This window comes from Physella acuta, unplaced genomic scaffold, assembly GCF_028476545.2.
Source record: "Physella acuta isolate Inbredline_101_S28 unplaced genomic scaffold, ASM2847654v3 ptg000378l, whole genome shotgun sequence".
NCBI lineage: Eukaryota > Metazoa > Mollusca > Gastropoda > Physidae > Physella > Physella acuta.
In genome coordinates this window covers 393,013-414,851 of record NW_026731897.1, presented here as the reverse complement: position 1 = coordinate 414,851, position 21,839 = coordinate 393,013, and the positions used below count along the sequence as shown (strand labels likewise).

The following is a 21,839-nucleotide window of genomic DNA, read 5'->3' as shown; positions in this document are numbered from 1 at the left end:
TATATATTATATAGGCCTACAGATAAATAGAAGATACATTTTAGAATAGAATGATGATTTTACAAATAAAAAGACATACATATGGTCTGAAGGTTTTCAAGTTGCTAAGAAGCATTAAAGCAATTTATAAGGGTAGAAAAAAAAACTAAGTACACAAGAATAGCGGAATTTTATTAACAAGAAACCAAGTTTCACATTTTCTCTAGGATAAAGCAACACATTATTTACTGATACATGTTTCAATAACAATATATCAGACTCATTTGTATGGATGTCAGACTTATGGATCTAGTTGTATGTCAGGGTCTGTCAGACTCATGGATCTAGTTGGATGTCACTGTCAGGGTCTAGATGGAGGCTGTGGTTTTACTGTGGTTCAATCATGACTTTCACCCCTCTACGTTATTTAATTCATTAATTTCTTTGCATATCTTCACAACTCCCACTGAAATAAGTGTAAACCAGCTAAATAACTGAGCTAATCCTGAATAAGTAAGTAATGCCAAAGAATTACAAGTCTAGTACTTTGAACTACAGATGAAACTTAAGTGACAAAACATGCATGGTTTGTGTGTAGACTTCTGGTAAAATGTAGTAATTTAAAATGACAAACTTCAGTAGAAGTCATATAGTTTTGGCTAAAACCACCCTTTATTTCATACTCAAACTGGCTTGGTAGTCCATTCTCACAGAGATAAATATAGATGCCACTCCACATCTAGTGTTACACTAGAGGCTGGGCATCATTACATGTATCATAACAAACCTGGCCATGGCTGATATAGAATAAAAATGTAGACAAATATGCTCCCATTCACTGAAAGGTAGCCATCACATTATCTTCATTACAATATTATGCTCTTGATCATTAATTAATGATAAACTTTAAATCCTATGATTAAAGCTTAAGGGGATGAGATAATCCACTACAGTTAAGAAGAAACTAACACACAATGTCAGTATTGTCAGTTAATGTGATCAAGTTTCCCCAATGGGCTCTGTTTACTTGTTGTACAGCACATATCTGAATGTGTTCATATTTCTTTTAATTTAAAAAACTCTGAGGTTATAACAATTTTACTTGTGTATTATTACTATATTATTATGTATCACTTAGCATGCCCAACATCAATGAATTTGATGTTAAGCAATATTTTTTTTCTCTTTCTTCACAAAACATACATTTTGATATTTCTTTTTTTTATATTTATGGCAATCACAGACTAAAATTTGATTACACAAATGAAAGACAATAATAAAAAGCTAAAATCTTTACCAGATGTGTATTATACAAAATTCATTCACTGCTCCATTCAAGAGATGTACACAGATGTGATTGCCATAGGTCTAAAAAACATATAAATAAATGCAACTTCTAATTGTATTTTAAAATGTATCTTATTTGAATTGTTTGATTAGCACATTTTTAAATTCAAGAATTTGAATGTCTTTTTCATTTCATTCCTACCCAAAAGATAAAATGGACATAATATTTTGAAGATAACATAACAAACTGCCAAGCTAGAAGAGAGCACTAATAACACAAGTAGTTCTCACTACTAACTTAACTGGCATGAAAACAAAACAAAGCACTTCAATACCCTCCACACCACAGTTCTTAGAGTCATTTATAGAGAGTATCAAGTCAAATATATTTAAATTTGTATACCTGGGACCTATATAGCTCCATCCCTTATCACTAGCCTTTACAAAACAGCTTGTCAAATTTATTAAAATTCTAATAATTTCATACAAAGAACTAGTAAAACAAAACAGCAAAGAAATGTAAATCCATCCAATTAAAAACCTCAGTGCTATCAAAATTTAATTAGGAGCTCACAACTATCATGTAGAGTCAAATATTGGAGCCCACACCTATCATGTAGAGTCAAATATTGGAGCCCACCCTTATCATGTAGAGTCAAATATAATATAGGAGCCCACACCTATCATGTAAAATCAAATATATTTGCTTTATGACAAAAAAATGAGGTAGAGATTAGAGGCATTTTTTTTCATTTTGAGTTAATCAAGCCTGTTCATCCCCCAAGAACTACAAGGTTTCAAACAATGCATTATTAAGGCAATTAGAACTTTGTAGCTCTAAAGGGGTGTTAAGTTCTCAGCTGGCCAGAGCATCACAACCCTCATTTATTTCAAGTGTCAGACCTCCATATTTGTACAGGGTTAACTGTAGGTACCGTATCCTTAAAGTAATAACCACTGCATGTATCTGACTCCTATAAGTGAATAAATGCCCAATTCATAACAACATGAAACAACATTGCTTTGATAGAAACTATTGCAGGTTGTATCAAAGCAAGGTTAGCTAGTGTCTCTACCCTCATCCAAAACCTTGTCGCAAACATAACCTGACAGTAGCAAAACTTTAATATACTGTGATACCTATTGCCCTGCTAAAATTTTTATAGGAATCATACAATCTTTTTTAGTCATGGATAGGCCAGAGCAAGGAACCTATGATTAGAATCTTTCAGCCTGAAAGAATATAAAACTACCCCAACCTCAGCACATTCATTCACTCCCAACAGAATCACATCTCACTTTACATTGGTCACTGACATTTTTTCCCCCACACATTTTGTTGAATTGTCCGCTATCTTTCATCCTCGTAAGAACTATCCAAGTCAGAATCAAAACCAGAGTTGAGGAAATCTTTCATCTCATCAGCGTTATCAATACCTTCTCTAGAAATGTTCCGACTTAGATGGGCTGTGTACATGAACCTGACCTCTGGCGATTCATTGTGGTGAATACGTGATGTTGGAATGGCTATGGGGGATGACCTGAACTGGTCGTACACTGTCTGCGGAGGGGAGGCTGGGGATTCTAGGTCCAGTCCAGGTGTGGATGGTGGGGATGAAGGGGAATCTATTGGTGGGGAGGGAGGGGATTCACTTGGAGGTGACATGGGGGTAGAAGGCGATGGTGTCTGTAACACTGAAGAAACACAAGTCTGTGCGTCAGGGGGAGCGAGCCAGGAGCCGTAGGAGAAATTCGGAGAGAGCTGTTTCGGTGGCTCAGGAGACAAGGGCTGCAGCGTTGATGGGTGTTTAGCTGATAGAAACACCGGATGCAGGGTGACTGGGAGATTGCTGGAGATTCTCATATCCACGTCACCAAAGTCTTCGGTGAGTGGTGGAGGCGGAACAGGTTCAGGCATCACTGGGTGGATCCCTGCAGGTTCACATGTCACTGCGACCCCTGCAGATTCACATGTCTTTGGGACCCCTGCAGGTTCACATATAACTGGGACCACTGGTAAGGGTTTGCTTTTTTTAAGGATAGAATGAAGGGGTTTGACTGTAGCAGGGACAGGTTCTGTAGGTATTATTTTAGGTTGTACTTGAGGGGGGAGGGGAATGACATCAGGCTCCTCAGGACTAGAGTTTGGTTTTAATGAAGTGAAAGGTTCCTTGGAAAGTATTTTAGGTTCCTTGGGAAGTATTTTAGGTTCCTTGGAAAGAATTTTAGGTTCCTTGTGAAGTATTTTAGGTTCCTTGTGAAGAATTTTAGGTTCCTTGGAAATAATTTTAGGTTCCTTGGGAAGTATTTTAGGTTCCACTGGAATTTTAGGTTCTTTATGAATTATTTTAGGCTCCACTGAAATTTGCTTCGATTCCTTGTGACGTGATTTAGGTTCAACAGGGACTGTTTTGGGTTCCTCTGTAGGTTCCACTGGAATAATTTTAGGTTCAACAGGAATTATCTTAGGTTCCATGGGAATTATTTTGGGTTTAGTTTTTGATTTCAGAATAGATTTTAAGGGAGGTTCCAATGGCTCTGTAGGAATTATTTTAGGTTTGGAATTCAGCAGAGGTTCCTGGTGAGATTTCCTGAGCTCAGGGAGAGAATGAGAGCTCTTCAGTAACGGCGCTGATGATCTGCCTGGTTTGTGTCTGTGAGACGGAGCTGAAGACTTCAACGAGGCGACTGAAGTGAGGGCAGGTTTCCTTAAGAAGATGATGTCATCCATCTGCTCTTTCGTTAACTCTTCCTCGCTCAGTTCTTCCTCAACAGTTTTCGTGCTGTCCAAAATGGAAAACCTGCCAGATTTGCCTTTGCCGTGATCCGAGTCAGAATCCGAAGAGCCATGGGGGCTGAACGAAGGCATGGCCCGGATGTGTTTGGACACTTTCTGTTTTGGCTTGTGATCTGAGCTGGGGGGAAAATGTGACACACTGGCTTTTTTGCTGGTCATGGTAGCCGTGTGCACAGCATTCCATATTCTGTTGACATCGTCGTCACGGCGACGCTGTTGATGGGATTTGGATGTGGATAGCTTCCTACAGGAACAATGGGAGAAGTTCATGTCAGCCTCCGCCAACGACATGGCAGAAAACTTGTTCTGGATAGTTCTCTGATCACGGAATATTGAGCCGATGTTTTTTGCCAGGCTCACCACTTGATCCTCTTCATCTGAAAAGTCAGAATCGTCAAACAGGCTCTCCCAGTTGGTTGCGCCGCCGTAGTTTTTGAAAAGACATTTTTTTTCTACTAGCTTCTCTGCATGAAAGAAAACAGAAGAAATTTGAACTAGTTTTTAAAATAAACATACAAAGTGTGTACTGAACATTTTTTTAATTGCAAGATGATTGTGAAAGTGGAAAATAATGATTTATTTATTCTGTTTTCTCATAACACTAGCAATTAATTTTCTACTGGTATTTGAGTTAATATTTTTTTGTTTAGCATTACTGGCAATATAATTGGTCAAATAAAAAAGAAATCATACCAATAACCAGAATGACGATAGCACAAAATTAAAAAAAAAGTGTATTTACGTTTTTCTTATTGTTTTATCAATAGGGGTTAAATTTTTAAAAGTAATTAATTAAAATACCTCAGAAAATGAATTTGATTTCAGTTATAATGTAAATAATATAGTGGTATGGAATAAGATAGGGGTTCCAGCAACAATGTTGAATTTTTTAATCATTTACTTATCTGTTGACTGAAAGTTATGGTGGGCTATTTATAAATCATTCAACTAGACTCAAACAATAAACTATGAAAGTTTTCCTTCATATAGCTTTTTGTTTTCATTTTTTAATGTACATAGATATATTTAAAAACATTGATATATTTAAAAATAAAATATTAAACATTGTGATTAATCAACTTACTTTTCTGAGCTTGTGTTGTTGAGTAGTTAGACATGAGCACACAATGTAAAACTGGAGAGTTATCTTCTCTTCTAACTAAACCTGATCAAATGTTTTTTTATAAATGAGCTTGGTTACAATGTAAATTAGAGTTGACGTCTAACTAAATCTGATAGACATTTTAAAATCTCACACTATTCTAAACAGTTAAACCATTATATAAACACTGCAGACCAAATGTTACCAAATGTTAGACATACAAAGATAAGAAAACAAAACTAACAATTTTTAGCTAGAAATTTAACCATTATCTGAAAGAGAAGCTTACCCAATTGAGAGGCTAGCAGGCAGTTTGGCATAAGAAACAAGAAAACATCATTGGACAGCTTGACAGTTGGCATCTGAAAATATAAACATATATAAAATAGTGTTTTGATTTGAATCTCATGCACATTTCTAGACATCTGATTATAAACTTGATCCAAATAACAGGTTTGGTAATGATTAGAAGCTTCCCAGATGCACGATAATACAACAAGAGTATATGCTGCATTAAAAAACTTCTAGTAGCTTACTTTCTCAGTTAATAGAGTTGAAGGGTAATGTAATTTTCCATTACTTCAAATTTTAAAAATTATCTTCCAAATTTTCAATCAATAAAGCTAATGTTTCCTTAGACCAGTGCTTTTAAAAATGCACCTAAAAGAGGTGTGAGCAACTGAATCTATTTTCTGCCATTACACAAGCAGATCTATGGTACAGTCATGTATAGAGATTATAGCAAAAAAAAACCAACCTCTCTCTTTGCACTGATGTGTTTTATCAAGGCTTTAAAATGCTCCTCATTGTTGGTCCTGGGTCGCATGGTGAAAGATTTAAAGTAGTGGGCCCTCCATTCAACCTCCATCTTGTTGGCAATGTTGGAGAGGCCAGAGAAAAATGTGAACTGGGCGTTGTGCTCAGGGTACAAGCAGTTGATCATGATAGGGGAGATCCTGAAACACAATTCATCATAAGATAGGGAGTACAAGTTGTTAGCATGGGGTGTTATCAAGTTTCTTTCAACTAAAAGAGAAACAGTTTTATTTGGTTTTTTGAGGCAATGTCGTCATCTAAATATAATAAAATTTTAACAACTGTACAGTTAAGTTTCAATACTAATAATGTTAGCATGCGGTGTTATCAAGTTTCTTTGAACTTAAAGAGAAACAAGTTTATTTAGTCTGTACACGGAACAAACGTGTTCATCTAAATATAATAAAATGTTAACAACTATACAGTTAAGTTTCAACACTTCAAAAGAATATAATTCTACAAGTGTTCTATCCAACTTACAAGCTGACCGTGAGTGGCACAAAGTATGAGAGCATGGACACATCAATGTAAATCTGTCCACCCGAGGCCAGACGCACATGCAGCCTACCCCGCCACACCTCGTTGCTTGGTCCTAGATCTTGACTGGGAGTTGCAGGCTGGGTTGGGGCTGTTATTGCTGTGGTTGACGACACTGTTTGAGCCTGCACTGGTATACTAAAAACACATGCAGAAAATTCTAAGGGCTATACGCAGAAGTCTATGCAAAGCAAAACATTTCTGACTAAAAATTGTTTTTGCAACACCAAAAGAAAAAATATCCAGGTCCAGTACATAAAAGGGAGACAACAATATATTACAACAGCAAAGTTAAGGGTTTTCAAGAGTTTGGTTTGTTTACCTGACTACAGCTTTAGGAAGGACAATCTGTGGTTCTGTGAATGTATAGTACACAACAGCATAGGGTAGAATCTGTCTAGGGAACTCTTCAATTTCAAACTCTCCGTACTCATACAAGTACAGCTGTCAACAGAATGCCAATATATTCAGAGTATAGAAAGTATGTGTACATCATACACAATATTTATTTATAAAAATATAATAAACATAAAATTAGTTTAAATTGATCTGTGAGATTTACTATAGAATACTCCACACAACACCAGTGAATGTGTTTATCAATGTAAAGTAAAACTCCACCAGAATGACCCTATGAGACTGACCTGTGTGGAGTACAGGAGCATGTGTGGGGGGAGGCTAGCAGGCTGGTCAACAGTGGGCTTGGCAATATGACAGTCATAGTTAGGTGTTGGCTCTAGTTGGGCCCCCACATTTTTGCACATCACTGATTTGACTTTACCCTGAAACAAACAAATGTATCTATACATTTGTCTACAACAAATCATATAAAATTAGAGTTTAGTAATGTGATAACAAACTGAGATTTAAATACCACATTATTTATTATTAAATCTCAGCTTAGCAATGCAATAGTATATTATTTGAATACAACACATTATAATAGTTGCCATCACAACAAAAACTGCTGTGTCTTACCTTGTAAATTTTGACAAGAAGAAGAATTTTCTCCCCATATTTAGGTCTCATGGGTGTCACAATATCAGCGTGTTTACAGACATGCACAGCTAAAAAAAAATGTTCATAAATTTATACGGTGAAATATAGTTTTGTGGTGTAATGCTAATTTATAAAAATTATGCTAATTTTTTTTTGTAATTTTCAATAGTCTAATTGCAACATCAATACAATTTAACAACAGAAGGATTGGAGATAGCTGCTGGTTGATTCGATGGCAAGACCTAAACTTATTGTAAACATGGCATGGAAATGATATCCAGAAAGTAAACAGAACTATACACCTATATACCATTCTAACTCACAACTATTAAGATATGCAAGCACATTGGACTAATCAAATATTAAACAAGTCTAAACATCATTGGCTGTATTCATTTCAGGGAGCTGTCAATAATACTCTTTGAAACTCTAATTAAGGAAGAAATTACTAAAAATTTGTTATTCTAATAAAGATAAACCTATCTAAATGTGATACAGATAGACCTACCTAAATGTGATACAGATAGACCTACCTAAATGTGATACAGATATACCTACCTAAATGTGATACAGATAGACCTACCTAAATGTGATACAGATATACCTACCTAAATGTGATACAGATAGACCTACCTAAATGTGACATGGATAGACCTACCTAAATGTGATACAGATAGACCTACCTAAATGTGATACAGATAGACCTACCTAAATGTGACACAGATAGACCTACCTAAATGTGATACTCCTAGACCTGAGAACTGTTGGTTACCACACTTGACACCAGTACGACACATCTTCTCAACCTGAAATTATATTTGTGTTCACTCAATGTGCTGCACAAATAATACTGAGATTTTATATAGACTATACTCCTTTATCATATTTAAACTGACCACAAAAACCCTTTTCATACAATGACTACAGAACAAGATAACTGAAGGGAATTAGACTTTATCCTACATATAAGTAAAGTAAATCGCAAAATGTTTTCTAAATCAAGTCTTAGAGTGATTAAATTTGAAGTTTAAAACTCACAGTAGAAGGGTTGTCCACTGGTATAAAAGCAAAACTGTCTGCCAACAATGCATCGGAGTAGCCACTACTTTTCAGTTCTTTTCGTCTTTCTAAATACTAAGAGTGAAGATAAAACATTTTAATTAGACATTTAAGACATGTTAGGAATAGGCACACAACTAAAAATTCAAATATTCAACAAGCATTCAAATAAAATAATTGTTTCACAATCTTAATGGGATCTGTCTGGTTGAACAGAGGTTAACTGACCACCTTTTTAAACAAAAAAGGAAATTTGTTGGAAATTGAATGTTGTCAAGTTTCTGACAACAATCAGAGTATCTACACCACATTTTTTTTCAGGAGAAAAACTTTGAGTAATTATGTTAAAAACTTGAAAAAAAATTTTTTGAGTTTTTTCTTCACATTTTTTTCAAAGGGAAAAAAATTATAAAAAAAAAAGTTGGAAGTTAGATGGGTTATTAAAAAATTGCTATTAAATTTCTTAAAATGGAACATTCATTGTGAATAAAAAATAAAAATTGGAAACAGGTTAGATAGCCAGAAACATTGCGCTGGCTAATATAAAAACATCTGATAAAAGAACAAAAAGATCCACTAATTTTTTTAAACAAGCTCACCTTGGAAACCAAATCAGGATTGTAGACTGACTGCACTCTGGTGAACTTGTGAGAAGTATTAGAAAAAGGAAAATGGAAACTTTTTCTAATTTGAGATAAAATTTCCTGCTGACATTCATGGGAATCAAGGGTTAAATCAGTCAGGAGATCTGAAAACAAGGTTCACGAGTTAATAAACTAGAATTTTATATAAGAAACTTTGGAAGATAGCGTAACACTTTAAAAAGTTTATTCAACAAGTGAGCATAGCTTTCAAATTAAGCATTTGCATCCCAAGAAAATAACAGCGTACCAACCTCGCTTAATTTTCTTTAGCCTAGGAATTGTAAACTGTGGGCCATTGGGCTTGGTCAATGTCTTCCTTTTGGCAGTGCTACTTTCATGCTTTCCAAAAGCTTGTTCTTGCTGACCATTTAGCTCCAGAACATCCATGATGCCTTCATCAGAGTCACCAACTGCTGTAAAACTGTAATGGGCTGGTGTCACTAATTAACTGGTCCATTTCTTGCATCTAAAATAAAAATATAAAAATTGAAGAGACAGAAAACAAGCTTAAAAATACACTGCATTTTGAGTTGAGCCACAACCCCTGGGAAAAAAATTATGGAAAAGGTCCTACTGGTGTCCATAAGTAATAGCAGACTATAAATGCATATCTACTCAAGCATACATTACTTGTTAATTATTAGGCCCTCTCATGTGTATCATGTAGGGTATAGAACTCTTTAAACATTAAAATACTTAATTGTCACAATCCTTCCACCCCTTTCCATCATGAAGTGAAATACAAATAGCTTAAGCTTAAACAAATAATGAGGCATATAATTCACTTGACAACCTCTGTTTTCTTGTGTTGAATGTAGTTTATTGTATTTGAATAGTCTATATAGATTAGATTTTACCGAATAAAGAGGCCTGGAATTAATTTAGAACCAATGGATATCGAACTAGTAAAATTTATCATCTAATATTTTGTCTTCAAGGGAAGTAACACTTCATTTCATAACTAAACCATTTCCCTTTAGAGCTTTTAACTAAGATACCATACACACAACTGGGTATGTGCTTTTTCAAAACACTATCTATCTAGCTCAGAATTAGATTTTATTGGTTAAGGTTAAAATAAGTACAGCATCATTTATAAAAGGTAAATATTAAATCTTGTAAGTAAGCAAAACCAGTGACAAATAAAACAAATACTAAACATTTCTCCTTCGCCATATTAAAACAAATATAAAATTTTGGGCATGTCGAGGATTCAGATTTTTCAAGCTCTATTTTAACTAGAACTGTTCTGGAACTTCTTAATCCATACCTGATAACTCTTTTAATTAACAGATCATTTCTGCTAAATTAAAAAATTGTGTTGTGTGTATATAAAGTATATATTATCTGTTTTCCAATTTAAAAATGTATACTCTAATGCAAACAATCATAAGCTTTAAGATACGCATTTATATTTTGTTACCGTAAATGTTACTTAGCTGAATGACAATAGGATGTTTGTGTGTGCACGTGTTGACATGGAAGTTAATATAGGAGGCTCTCCTATCAAGCGTTTTAGCTAATACAGTGCAATTTATTTTAGAAGCCTGCATTGCATAGTAATATGGAGCACTGGAGTCAAATTGTTTATCAAATTAAATTAAAACTGTTACCAAAGATTGCAGTAGAACGGTCATCACTAATTCCTCGCTGATGCTGAGTTTAAAACTGAACATTTGTTGTGTTGTTTTTTACACTTTAAGTATTAGGCCTGGTATAACTAGACTAATTTAATCTCATCCCTCACTCGACTTCCCTACATTAACAAGGTCTCACCAGGGCTAAATGCTTAAAGAAAAGTTCAATATTATTAAATAATTTACCAATTCAAATACAAAATGTGAAACCTCACTGACTATAGACGGTTTAAGCAACACACAGTCATGTTTTTTTATCAATGCTCTAAAAATGTTGATCATATTGGAGTAGGCAGGATTTTATCTGATGGGTGAAGCCTGTGCAGGAGAATTAAAACTTTCCCCAATATGTATTGTATCTTTATATAAATTCAGTACTTATTTTAAGATTATAAAACAGTGGTTACATGACATTTTCAATTTTCAAACACCAAGCAAAGAAGACGCAAATACACTATCACAAATAGCAGTAATTTAACATGAGACATCCCTTGCCTTCAACACTGGTAATACCACTTCCAGAAAGTTATTTTGATTGGTCTATTTGTTAATTGTTCTGGATTTGTATTTTTATACTAGGGAGTCTGCTAAGTAATCCTTTAATATTATATTGAATACCGGTAGTAAATGGAATCTTTGTTTTACTCCAGGTTTTCAACTAATTATTGAAGTAAATTTAACTAAATTGTGTACATACTGTTTACCACTTAACTGATCATATCAAGGACTGAGATTGTAGATAAAAATTACAGCGCTAAAGGAATATTATAATCAATTATGGTATTAAGAAAAATTTGATTTGTGAATAACATTATAACAACAGAAGAGAGTAGGTAGGGATACTTTCTTTCTTGATGTAAAATAAAGGATGACATAAATGTTTTCATCAAGCTTAACAACAATAATTGATGAATGAAATATTTAAACATAAGCTTCAAGTTCTACAACCACAAATTAAAACGCCTCAACTAGCTGTTGGCGACCAGACTATACCCAGATCGTCTTCTAACTATAATTATTAGGTGGGTGGCAAGACGTTGGTTTAGTTAATACTTAAGTTTAGGTCATTGTTCAAAACATGAGTTATGTTGACAACTGTCTTTTAAAAAAAAATTAATACTAATAGTTTCGCTGTCTGTCTATCTGACAAGAACGCTCTGTCTGACAAGAACGCTCTAGAGAAAACATAAGCAAAAATTCTATCTGACAAGAACGCTCTAGAGAAAACACAAGCAAAATAAAAACATGCACAGTAATTCGAAAAACGAAGTATGACGCGGTCACATTTAGCATAGAGTAGAAAATAATCTCAAGCACACAGTGTGCACACAGTAATATGACGTCATTGATTCTCGAGTAAACATTGAATTAAAAAGGAAATTTTGTCTAATCTAAATGGTTTGCGTGAAGAGTTTCTTGCATACAATTCTTCGGGTAGGGGCGAAGCCCCACCCCCGCGTAAGAACGTCTGAGCCCCCCCCCCTCCCCAACTCAAAAGAAATTTCTTCATCGATACTCTATAATAAATTACCGCCTAATTAATGTGTCTAATCTAAAAAGTGGTTTTCTTGCAATTTCTTTAATGCAATTCTTCGGGTAGTGGCTAAGCGCGACACCAGTGTTTCTTTCAGACGTTTTCCTCCCCGGAGAGGGGTGGGGGAACTTGAAATTTTCGGGGGCGGGTGTAGAATTTTCGGGGAGGGGGCGGACACTGGAAAAAGTATATAATTATATTTCGTTGAATGGGACGGTAGACATGTTTTTTTAGAGTTGGGGGTGGGTGGGGGGGGGGGGGGGTGGGGGGTGGTTTTAATTTAGACTTTTTCCTCCCCGGAGAGGTGTGGGGGTACTTGAAATTTTCGGGGGCGGGTGTAGAATTTTCGGGGAGGGGGCGGACACTGGAAAAAGTATATAATTATATTTTGTTGAATGGGACGGTAGACATGTTTTTTTTTAGGGGGGTGGGGGGTGGTGTGTGTGGGGGGTTTAATTTAGACTTTTTCCTCCCCGGAGAGGGGTGGGGGGTACTTGAAATTTTCGGGGGCGGGTGTAGAATTTTCTGGGAGGGGGCGGACACTGGAAAAAGTATATAATTATATTTCGTTGAATGGGACTGTAGACATGTTTTTTTTTTTGGGGGGGGGGGGGTGTGGGGGGGGGGGTGGGTTGGTTTTAGTTTAGAGAAAAGAGACAGCACTATCAGCCTAGCGCCCGTTGTACCCTTCCTCAACGGGCCATTTTTCTAGTGTATATATATTTATGAATTTTATGATGACGCCTTTAGAAACATTGCTATAGCCAAAAATGCTAATGCTCATTTAGGCCTACTTGTTGAGCTGGACAGCAGTGTTGGGTAATTGAAAACCATCCTGATTATATTCATTAGTGTAAGATTTGTAACAAAATCTTAAATAAATTACAGCATTGCATTTTACAGCATCTTATTTCATTATCATACATAGAGAACACAAGTACCTTAATATATCACACACCGGAGGATAAGAATTATGAATATTATTTTTTTTCATCTGATTAGAATACTGTACTGCCAGTTTCCTTGCTGTGCATTCAATAAAATGGCCTGAATAGGCAATGTAAAACTAGTCATTTATTTCATACTGCCAATTTCAGGCCTTGCTGATTTTACATGTATGTATTTATGCAAAGGTGTGTGTATGTATATGTATATATATATATATATATAATAGCTTATACATGTGCTATGCTATGGTAACCAAATTGGCACAATGGTCTACAGTATGTCCGCCCAGACCCCCCCCCCCACTTCTCCGTGGTGTATTGTGCACTGCCAGCGATCATGTTACCCCAGGCATACACACCCAAGGAGAACCTGTCACCCTTTCCATGCATGACCACATTCTCCAGCTTAGAATCTTGATGAAGACAAAGTTGCTTTTCCAATGACGTAAAGGATGTAATGACACACTACTTTAAATTATATATGTATGTACATATATCAATATCTATCTATGTGTGTGTATACATATGTGTGTGGTTGTAAAAATAGGTTTGCCCCATTAGTCTTGTGTTTCCATATTAAGTGATCTATAAAAGGAGAATTAAAGAGAAGCTTACTGTTTAGGCAAATCATACAGCTTTCCTATTTAGGGCCAAGAGATGGGAGCTTACACTACTTACAGTTGTGCCTTTTAATTAATTCTATAAATAACATATGTCTCATATGTACACCCTTTGATTAAAATTTAAAAGAAAATTAAAATAGGTATCAATATTAAATATTCTCAACAGAGTAAAAACCTGTCAAAAATGTGAATGGTAGAAGTGATGTTTATTTTTAGTCAAGAAATCTATTAATAGGTTTTTGCAAATGACCCAACTTTTGTAAACCCAAAGCCCATAATTATTTTACACTATTTCCCTTGATCTAACAACTGATTTGGTATGGTAAGGTAAGCGCATGGTTGCTAACCTAAAAAGTCTAGAGTTCAAACCCCCCACCGGCAGATGAGGTTCAATAGCTGGGGACTGCTACTCATCTAGGAGAGATAACTTCAATAACAAACAACTGCTGCCTTGTAGTTTAATCTTGTTTGAACACAGGCTATGGAAGCAAATCCAAAAAGAAAAGTAGGCTGAAATCAGAGTCAAGTGCCTATATAGAAAATAACAAGTTGACTTGTAATAATTAATTGTGTTGGAGGTAATCACTTCCACAACTAGAATTTAGAATGAAGAAGAAGAAACAACTCATGCCTTGAACGTATTCTTGGGTAAACAAAGACAATGGAAGCACATCCAGAAAGACAAGTTAGTTTGAGTCAACAGGATATTATATATCACACAACACGTTGGCACATAATATTTACTACAAGCCTACCCACGGCGTAGCATATGCCGCTATTTAGTGACAGGTGAAGACTTCCTGAAAGACACAGTTGTCCAAGTAAGGTGGGTGGGTACACACTGTTGTGCATGCCTGGAGAGTGAGGGAGGGGTGGGTGGGGGAAAGGTGGGTTTGAGAGTTGGTGTGCGTGCGTGGTGTCCCGCATGGTTGGTCGACACACAGAATTATATATAGATTTTGGAGGAAATTCCCTCCAATAGCAAAAGTAAGAAAAAAATTTAAAAAAAAAAGCTTGCATATTTTATCATTTTATGACTTCAACCTCAGGCTACACTACGTAGGTTATCTGTTCATATCCAATCAGCCTATGAGTAATTTATAATGATCCACCCCACCAAATTCACTTGAAAAAATACTAAACGATATTAATAAATTTAATAGGCCTAATATAATATATAAACTTTTGTGACTGCTGTCTGATACTGCTGTATTTTATAGCCCAGCTGAACACATACAAAGCTTTTGCACTCACTCGATATCATTCATCTAACCCCGCCCAGTGTTTCTTCCAGACTTTTTTCTCCGAGGGGGGCACTTGAAATCTTCGGGGGGGGGGGGGGTAAACTTTCTTCGGGGGGGGGGGGGGGGGGACACTGTTAAAAGTATATATTTTCTATATAAATAATATAAATTTCATTTCGTTCGGGGGGGGGGGGGCGGTAAAAATTTTTCGGGGGGCTTCGTCCCCCCGAAGATATGCCTGGAAGAAACTCTGCCCCCACCTCCCCCACTGAACACCATGACTGTTCTGCTACTGCTAGCCTTCTCTGGTATGCATCTCTTTACTTGGATACGGATATTGCTGCATTTTAAAATATCCAAAATTGCCTCACTGTTATTTTATTAGTTTAGTTTTTAACCACACTGTTGTGAGCTGAAGAAAGGCCTTGTGTAGAAATGTTCACTATAATAATCTCAGCCTGCTTTGTCAATCAATGAAGGTGTGGGGGAGGGGTGTGGTATTATAAAGTAAGAAAGATCATGGTAGCCAATAATATGATATGAAATTTTTATGAAATAAGCTATGTAAGACTGACCAGGAAATGCAAAAATGTAAGTTATTGTACCACAAAACTACAAAGTTACTTTAATGTAGAGTTTGATTTTAACAGATGGCAAAACAATAACCCAATCATAATAATGATAATATAACTAGTGTTTATAAGCGTTATGAAAAATAATGAAGTTTAACCAGCACAGCCCTGGGTCCTTTTTCTTTTGCTGTTTAACTACAACTTCGGTACACAGTTACTCATCCCCAACAGTAGGGACTTTGAGATAAATTTCAAAATGATTTATTTAAGTAAAAAAACATATCATCACATAGAACTACATACAATTAAGACAAAACAGTTTACTTTTTCAAAATAGGACATTCCATTCAAAAGTTATGATTTTTTTACTGAATAAAAAGTTACTATAGGATTTAACGGTAATTTTTGCGGGCAAATTTTGTGTGTAATGTGTATAAATCAATGCCAAATCTTTATTACATGGAATTTTGTATTCAAATTTTCAGAGTTTCAAGATAAATGTGTTTTGAAGTACTTAAACCTAACATTTTTTTAAAATGTAAAGGGTGTGATGAAATATGTGTCTAGAGGGGATACCACCCCCTAATTCTAAAAAAAAATTTTTTTTTTTTTTTTAAAGTATATGGTGGTTCTAAATATTATATTATTATCATGTCCAAATTCTAACATCTGCTAGGTGTAATAGTATGGAACCTCACACCTTTGAGCTTAATATACAATTTAATCTAAATCCCCCACCCCAGCGCAAAGGTTCTTTTATCACACAAAAAATCCAGATTACACAAATAAAATACTAGTTAAATGGAATTGGTGTAAATAAAATACCAGACAGGTAAACACTGTTGATAAAAATTAAATTTAATATAAATAATATAATTACATAGTAATTACAAGACTAGCAAAATAACAAGTCACCTAAAACAACATCAGCTAAAATACTGTCAAACGAGACGCACACATCTTCAGCATCATCCTCTGTTTCATTTTCTTTCCAATAAGCTACTCTAAATGAATCTACAGCTGATTTTTTCTTTAACTTTAAAATAAACCTACCACTAAAAATAACATCCTCTCCATTCACATTCCACTTATGCTCAATCCTCGCCCCCTCTACCCTATCTGACAAAAAAATTGACAATTTTTTTCTTTGAAAACTACTAACATTGGCAAATACAGGGTCATTAATAACAGTGAAAAGCTCCTTCTCGATCAATAGCTGTTTAATAGCTTTAGCAATTTTGTTTCGGTTTCCCATGTCTCTTTTCTGGCTTTTTTCCATCAGCCGTCGCTGCAGCTCCCTTTCTTTCTCTATCCTCCTATCCTTTCCTAACTTTCTACAAACTGCACCCCTCTTAATACAAAATTGGATTATTTGTTGTTGAACTGCTGCAGGCTTGGATGACAGCCAGTCCAACGATTTGTTCAGCTTTACTTTAGTTTTTGCATCTAAAAAAGTTATCTCTGAATTTGGGGCCCTGCGCGACAATGAATCAACAACACCAAGGGCCCTCTCAGCCCAGATGTTGTGTACGGGGGCACTGGCTGCTGCAGCTAACATGGCCTCAGTAGGTGCAGCTAAATCACCCTCCAGGTAGCGGGAAAGCTGACGGCTGAGGACAGTTTGGGTGGCTGTGGCCATGGCTTTAGTGGCAGTACTAAAGGCTTCGAGGTTGGTGTCATCTACAATCAGCAGAGATGACAAAGTTTCATCCGCAATTAAGGGGCGTCCAAAGGCATCCTCACATCCAATCAAAAGGTATTCTGGCTCAGCAATTACTCTAGCAATGAATTTCATCGCCACCTTTTGATATTCAACCTGAAAGAAAAAATATACATTTGAACAAAGTATAACTCATTACAAGAAGTCACCAGTATTTATTTTTAAAAACTCAAAATTATTACCATGTCAAAATGATTCCGTTTTGATTCTTTGGCATAGAAGACTGACATCCAAGCCCCGGTTAGGTATTTCCCCCAAAGTCCAAGTGCCTGCAACTGGGAAATAATAATGTCATTTTTTAAGTCCTTTAGTAGTGCAGCTCTTAATGATATGTTGCTGCAATATTTTTCTAAATATAGCACCAGAAGATGCCTGTGTCTGTATACAATACCAGCCAGGCAGAACATCACGTGCAACCTATTACCAACATATCTAGGGAAAATACCACATGCCAAGGAATGCTGCCTGAGAAAAGCCTTGAATCCTGTAGGATCTCCCTTTGCTTTGTACCTAATAGGAAAGACAAGAGCTATTGAAAAGTCATACCAATGCAAAATAAAAATCAAACAACAGCGATGGAAAAAAACTTACCTCAGCTTAGATATTCCATACAGCAAGTTAGCAGCTCGACAGTCTGAACCAAATGTGTCACTGGGAATAAGGGAATTAAATTTTTGAAAAGTCTTCCTTACTTCATTGGCTATGCCATCAAGAGGGTGTAAGTGACAATTCAGTTCAAGTAAGTTTGTCTGAAGTTTTTCATTCAGCAGTAGTACTGCAGCGTGGTTGGCTGAGGCCCTATCTGTCAACGTGGATGAAACCTTTCCACACATTTGAAGTTTTGTTTCCTCCTTATCAACTTCACAAAAGGAAGAGTACGTTGTTGCCAAGTCCTCAATTGTGTTAAGTACATGACCAGCATAGTCCTCAGCTCTGCCTCCTGCCAGTTCCGTAATGTTTGCGGTGAAAACATTTTCAGGCGTTCCAAAATGAACTTCATTTATGTGTTTACCGGATATAGTTGTTGCATCAAACGCTATGGTTACAACATCCGAATCAACAATGGCCTCAGAAACTTGAAGCTCAGCCAAAACTGCCATTTCACGACACATCTGTGCAATTGTAGACACTGATGGCAGGTCAACTTGTGCATTGCAGAGATCAGTGCAGAACGCAATTACCTTTGATATCGCCTCAACAGGCACATTTAGTTCAAGGCAGCGGTAAATTACCATTCTGATTGAAGAATTGAATTGCTTTTTATTGACTTTGGTGACAATAGTTTGAGCATCATAATTTTCAACATGTGGTATGTCATGTAGCAAGGCAGCATCGTTAGAAATTAACTTCTTTTCCAGCTCAGTTACTTTCAACTGTAGAGCATTTAGCTGGCTGTGGCACTTTTTCTTTTGTTTTGAAAGTATGCTGCACTTAAGATGTGCCCTTTTTAGAGAGTTGGACAACGAAGCAATTTTGTCCTGCAGTGTCTTTACTTTGGACTGAAATTTGCCAATTCGCAGTCCTTTTCTTTCCAGCTGCTGCTTAACCCGATTTACTTGATACGTTTTTTTTATCTGGAACTTCTCTTTCTTTTCAGCACTATAGGACAGTCTTAACTTCAGGTTCTCCTTAAACAATTCTCTGTTGCACTGCTGCTTTTGGTCACAAGAAAAACATTCCTTACTTGTCCTCGTTTTTAAAGGTGAAATGGGAGGTGGCATCTTTGGCTGTACAGTGCTAAGTGGCTGCTTTACAGGGAAGTGGAAATCAGTATTCAGCAAGCATTCAATATTTGCCCAGTTCCTAGTAATATGGATCTTCAGCGAAGTAACTCTGGCATTCAAACGACTTAAAACAAGTTGTAAAGATGAAGCTTTACAATCTGGATGACCACCTAATTCCAGAAGATATGTTGCTGTCTTCTTTACATTTTTTTTGTTATTCACAAAAATGTGGTACACAAATCCATTAGTAAACTTGTTGTTCTTGTGCGAATTAACAAGAAGCTCCAAATCATGAAGGGTTTTGGAAGGCCTCTCCATTTGCATTACTGATGAAAGAAAATAAAAAGCTTTCATTCATATTATATTTTCAACTTCTACAAACCAAGATTATTTTCTATTGTTTTAATTAAGAAAACGATTTCTATTTCAGTGCTAGTCCAGCTATTACTATTGCTTAGACTTAGTACATTTTCTAAAATAACACAGTAGTAAGAAATAAAATAATGTCTTTTTAATAAAATATAATGATTAAATAATCTTAAAATATAAATATCAGATGCAGATGCTTTAAATAGGTTAAGATTGGTTAAGATTTCAACAGATACATAAAAAGTATCTCTTATTCACAGCCGAGTCGGCCATTATCGATAATAGGTAACTACCGACATTGCCGAGTGTCGGCTGAAATTTTAACACCATCGGCACTTCGTGAGGCATTATCTAATTCAAGGGATGGTTCAAATTTAAAAAACAAGACTTCAGAATAAACTTAAATGATAAATCTAGGTGTATCTTTAAAAAAAAAATGACTATCAAGCTTAGTTATTTAATAAATTAAATATTTCTACATACCTGTCCAAGAACTGTAGATTACTCAAAGATACGTCGATGGCGACGAGAAAAAGCTTGCTCAATAGAAAACTTAATTATTCCTTCATCAGTATTTATGACAAATGGAATGAATTAAAGGATTTTGAAATGAGAATCTGGCTTTATATAGTGAGCTATGTTTTGGCGGACGGAAACCAGAATCAAGTTTAGTATGGCGGCGGTCGCGCAGTTTCCGGGCCGAAATTTGACGGATATCGTAGTCCCTAGCCAACAGAGTTAATTTCAGGCACTTTTTCAGGGGAAAAAAAGGGGGGGGGGACCCCTGAAGCAAGTCAACAGAATATATACAATATATACTTTAAACCCCCCCCCCCCCACCCCCCCCCCAATTAAACAAAACAAAAACATTTGACTTTCTGTGCAAAACTGAGTTTGATAAAAAAAAAAATTTAAAGGCCTAATCTTTACTTTCTTTAGTTAAAATGTATAAGCTCTCTAAATCTAAATAAGACTAATAGATAGTTACAAATTAGTCCTATTTATTTACTTGTCATAAACATGAGGAGCCAGAGAGCATACTGCTGAACTCGTGAACTCAAGAATGAGTAGAATGAGCTCATGGTTCATAACAATTTAACAACAACTCGAATACTTTTTTTTTACTTAGGCCGTACATAACAAAAGCAGAATAATCGGAAATATTTGTACCACTAGTAGATCTTAATTTAGTTCCTAAATCAAATATACTAAACTAGATCCTAGTTCTAACTAGAACTCGAGAAATATATCTATGATAATCTACTAATCTACGACTAGAGTCTAGATCTAGAAGAGAGAACTAATATTTTCAATACCAGTGTTAATAAAGTAAACGAAAATAGGTATATTACGCTGCGCATGTACAGGAAGTAGTTTTGAATAACTTTAGGCAGCGGATGATTTGCCAAATTGGCTATCCATATGCTAAAACAGAGATTTAAAATCACAAAGTAATTTTATAATTTACATGTAAGCAACGTATAAAGTGTAAACACTTAGAAAAAAACTATTAATAACTAATAATACTCCACTCAAAAAAAATATTTATTTTAGTTAGTTATAGAATTTTGATTCAGAAATAAAAGTGCTAACATATTATAAAACGCCATTAGATTAATGTTTTAATCTCTGTTTTTCTCAAATACTCCTCTTACCATGGAAACTCGCAACTCTTGCAGTCTTGGTCAAAAAATTTAAATATAAAAAAATAATGCATTTTTTTTAAAAAAAGTACTAACACGAGAACAAATAAAATTGCCCCCCCCCCCCCCCCCCCCCCCCGCGCAACAAGTCAAAAAACAAGGGATGTAATAAATGTTTTCTGATAATGTTGTATTTCCATGGTTACTTCTCATTTAGCACATTTCCTCGTGAGCGGTAATAGCAGATTACCACAGAGACTTACATATATATAAAGTCTATATTTATACTTTGAAATGAAGCTGATCACAACTAGACCGTGACGCCCAAACTAGTGCCGCCATTGATAGCTAAGAAAACATTTCTAGAACAGAGCCTTACTCTCTAGAGCAGGGGTCTCCAAACTTTTCAGCCCGAGGGCCGCATTAACTATCAAATATCAGTTCGGGGGCCAGAGTTTCTTTAAGGCATCTCTTCAGGGTCGTGGCGCCCTCCCCCCTCCCCCGAAGAACGTCTACCCCCTCCACCCCACCCCCCCACCCCCAACGAAATATAATTTATATAAAAATATATACAAATTTCAAGTTGAGAGGTGGAACAGCTGTCCA

At 35.8% G+C, this 21,839-nt stretch overlaps 3 protein-coding genes across 5 annotated transcripts; all 3 read right to left on the bottom strand.

The window, feature by feature from the left end:
• Window positions 1-172: 172 nt before the first annotated feature.
• On the bottom strand, window positions 173-20,953 carry LOC131941932 (uncharacterized). 3 transcript variants are annotated; one of them, XM_059301556.1, is made up of 13 exons: window positions 20,907-20,953; window positions 9,472-9,686; window positions 9,176-9,324; window positions 8,556-8,651; window positions 8,251-8,323; window positions 7,497-7,585; window positions 7,163-7,300; window positions 6,841-6,962; window positions 6,462-6,656; window positions 5,923-6,121; window positions 5,455-5,527; window positions 5,148-5,228; window positions 173-4,527 (listed from the first exon to the last, which is right to left on the bottom strand). In XM_059301556.1, the coding sequence occupies exons 2-13, from the start codon at window positions 9,605-9,607 to the stop codon at window positions 2,618-2,620; spliced, it is 3,261 nt and encodes a 1,086-aa protein (XP_059157539.1). In that variant the 5' UTR covers window positions 9,608-9,686; window positions 20,907-20,953; the 3' UTR covers window positions 173-2,617. The 3 variants fall into 3 exon arrangements, with proteins under 3 accessions (XP_059157539.1, XP_059157540.1, XP_059157538.1); XM_059301557.1 differs by lacking the exon at window positions 20,907-20,953 and adding an exon at window positions 20,761-20,798; XM_059301555.1 differs by lacking the exon at window positions 20,907-20,953 and adding an exon at window positions 20,600-20,747.
• Window positions 16,613-17,810, bottom strand: LOC131941934 (uncharacterized). Its single transcript, XM_059301562.1, has 2 exons — window positions 17,680-17,810; window positions 16,613-17,593 (listed from the first exon to the last, which is right to left on the bottom strand). The coding sequence occupies exons 1-2, from the start codon at window positions 17,725-17,727 to the stop codon at window positions 16,673-16,675; spliced, it is 969 nt and encodes a 322-aa protein (XP_059157545.1). The 5' UTR covers window positions 17,728-17,810; the 3' UTR covers window positions 16,613-16,672.
• On the bottom strand, window positions 17,739-19,218 carry LOC131941956 (uncharacterized). Its single transcript, XM_059301591.1, has 3 exons — window positions 18,089-19,218; window positions 17,870-18,007; window positions 17,739-17,772 (listed from the first exon to the last, which is right to left on the bottom strand). The coding sequence occupies exons 1-3, from the start codon at window positions 19,216-19,218 to the stop codon at window positions 17,739-17,741; spliced, it is 1,302 nt and encodes a 433-aa protein (XP_059157574.1).
• Window positions 20,954-21,839: the final 886 nt, after the last annotated feature.

Excerpts from the sequence above, each read along its gene's own strand:
- LOC131941932 (XM_059301556.1), bottom strand. The coding sequence starts at position 9,607 with ATGGATGTTCTGGAGCTAAATGGTCAGCAAGAACAAGCTTTTGGAAAG. Across the intron at positions 9,325-9,471 it reads GCTAAAGAAAATTAAGCGAG|ATCTCCTGACTGATTTAACC; the intron begins GTTGGTACGCTG and ends CCTTGTTTTCAG. Across the intron at positions 7,301-7,496 it reads TTCTTGTCAAAATTTACAAG|GGTAAAGTCAAATCAGTGAT; the intron begins GTAAGACACAGC and ends TGTTTGTTTCAG.
- LOC131941934 (XM_059301562.1), bottom strand. The coding sequence starts at position 17,727 with ATGTCAGTCTTCTATGCCAAAGAATCAAAACGGAATCATTTTGACATG. Across the intron at positions 17,594-17,679 it reads AACGGAATCATTTTGACATG|GTTGAATATCAAAAGGTGGC; the intron begins GTAATAATTTTG and ends TTTTTCTTTCAG.
- LOC131941956 (XM_059301591.1), bottom strand. The coding sequence starts at position 19,218 with ATGCCACCTCCCATTTCACCTTTAAAAACGAGGACAAGTAAGGAATGT. Across the intron at positions 18,008-18,088 it reads TATGGAATATCTAAGCTGAG|GTACAAAGCAAAGGGAGATC; the intron begins GTAAGTTTTTTT and ends CTTTCCTATTAG. Across the intron at positions 17,773-17,869 it reads GGTATTGTATACAGACACAG|TTGCAGGCACTTGGACTTTG; the intron begins GCATCTTCTGGT and ends ATTATTTCCCAG.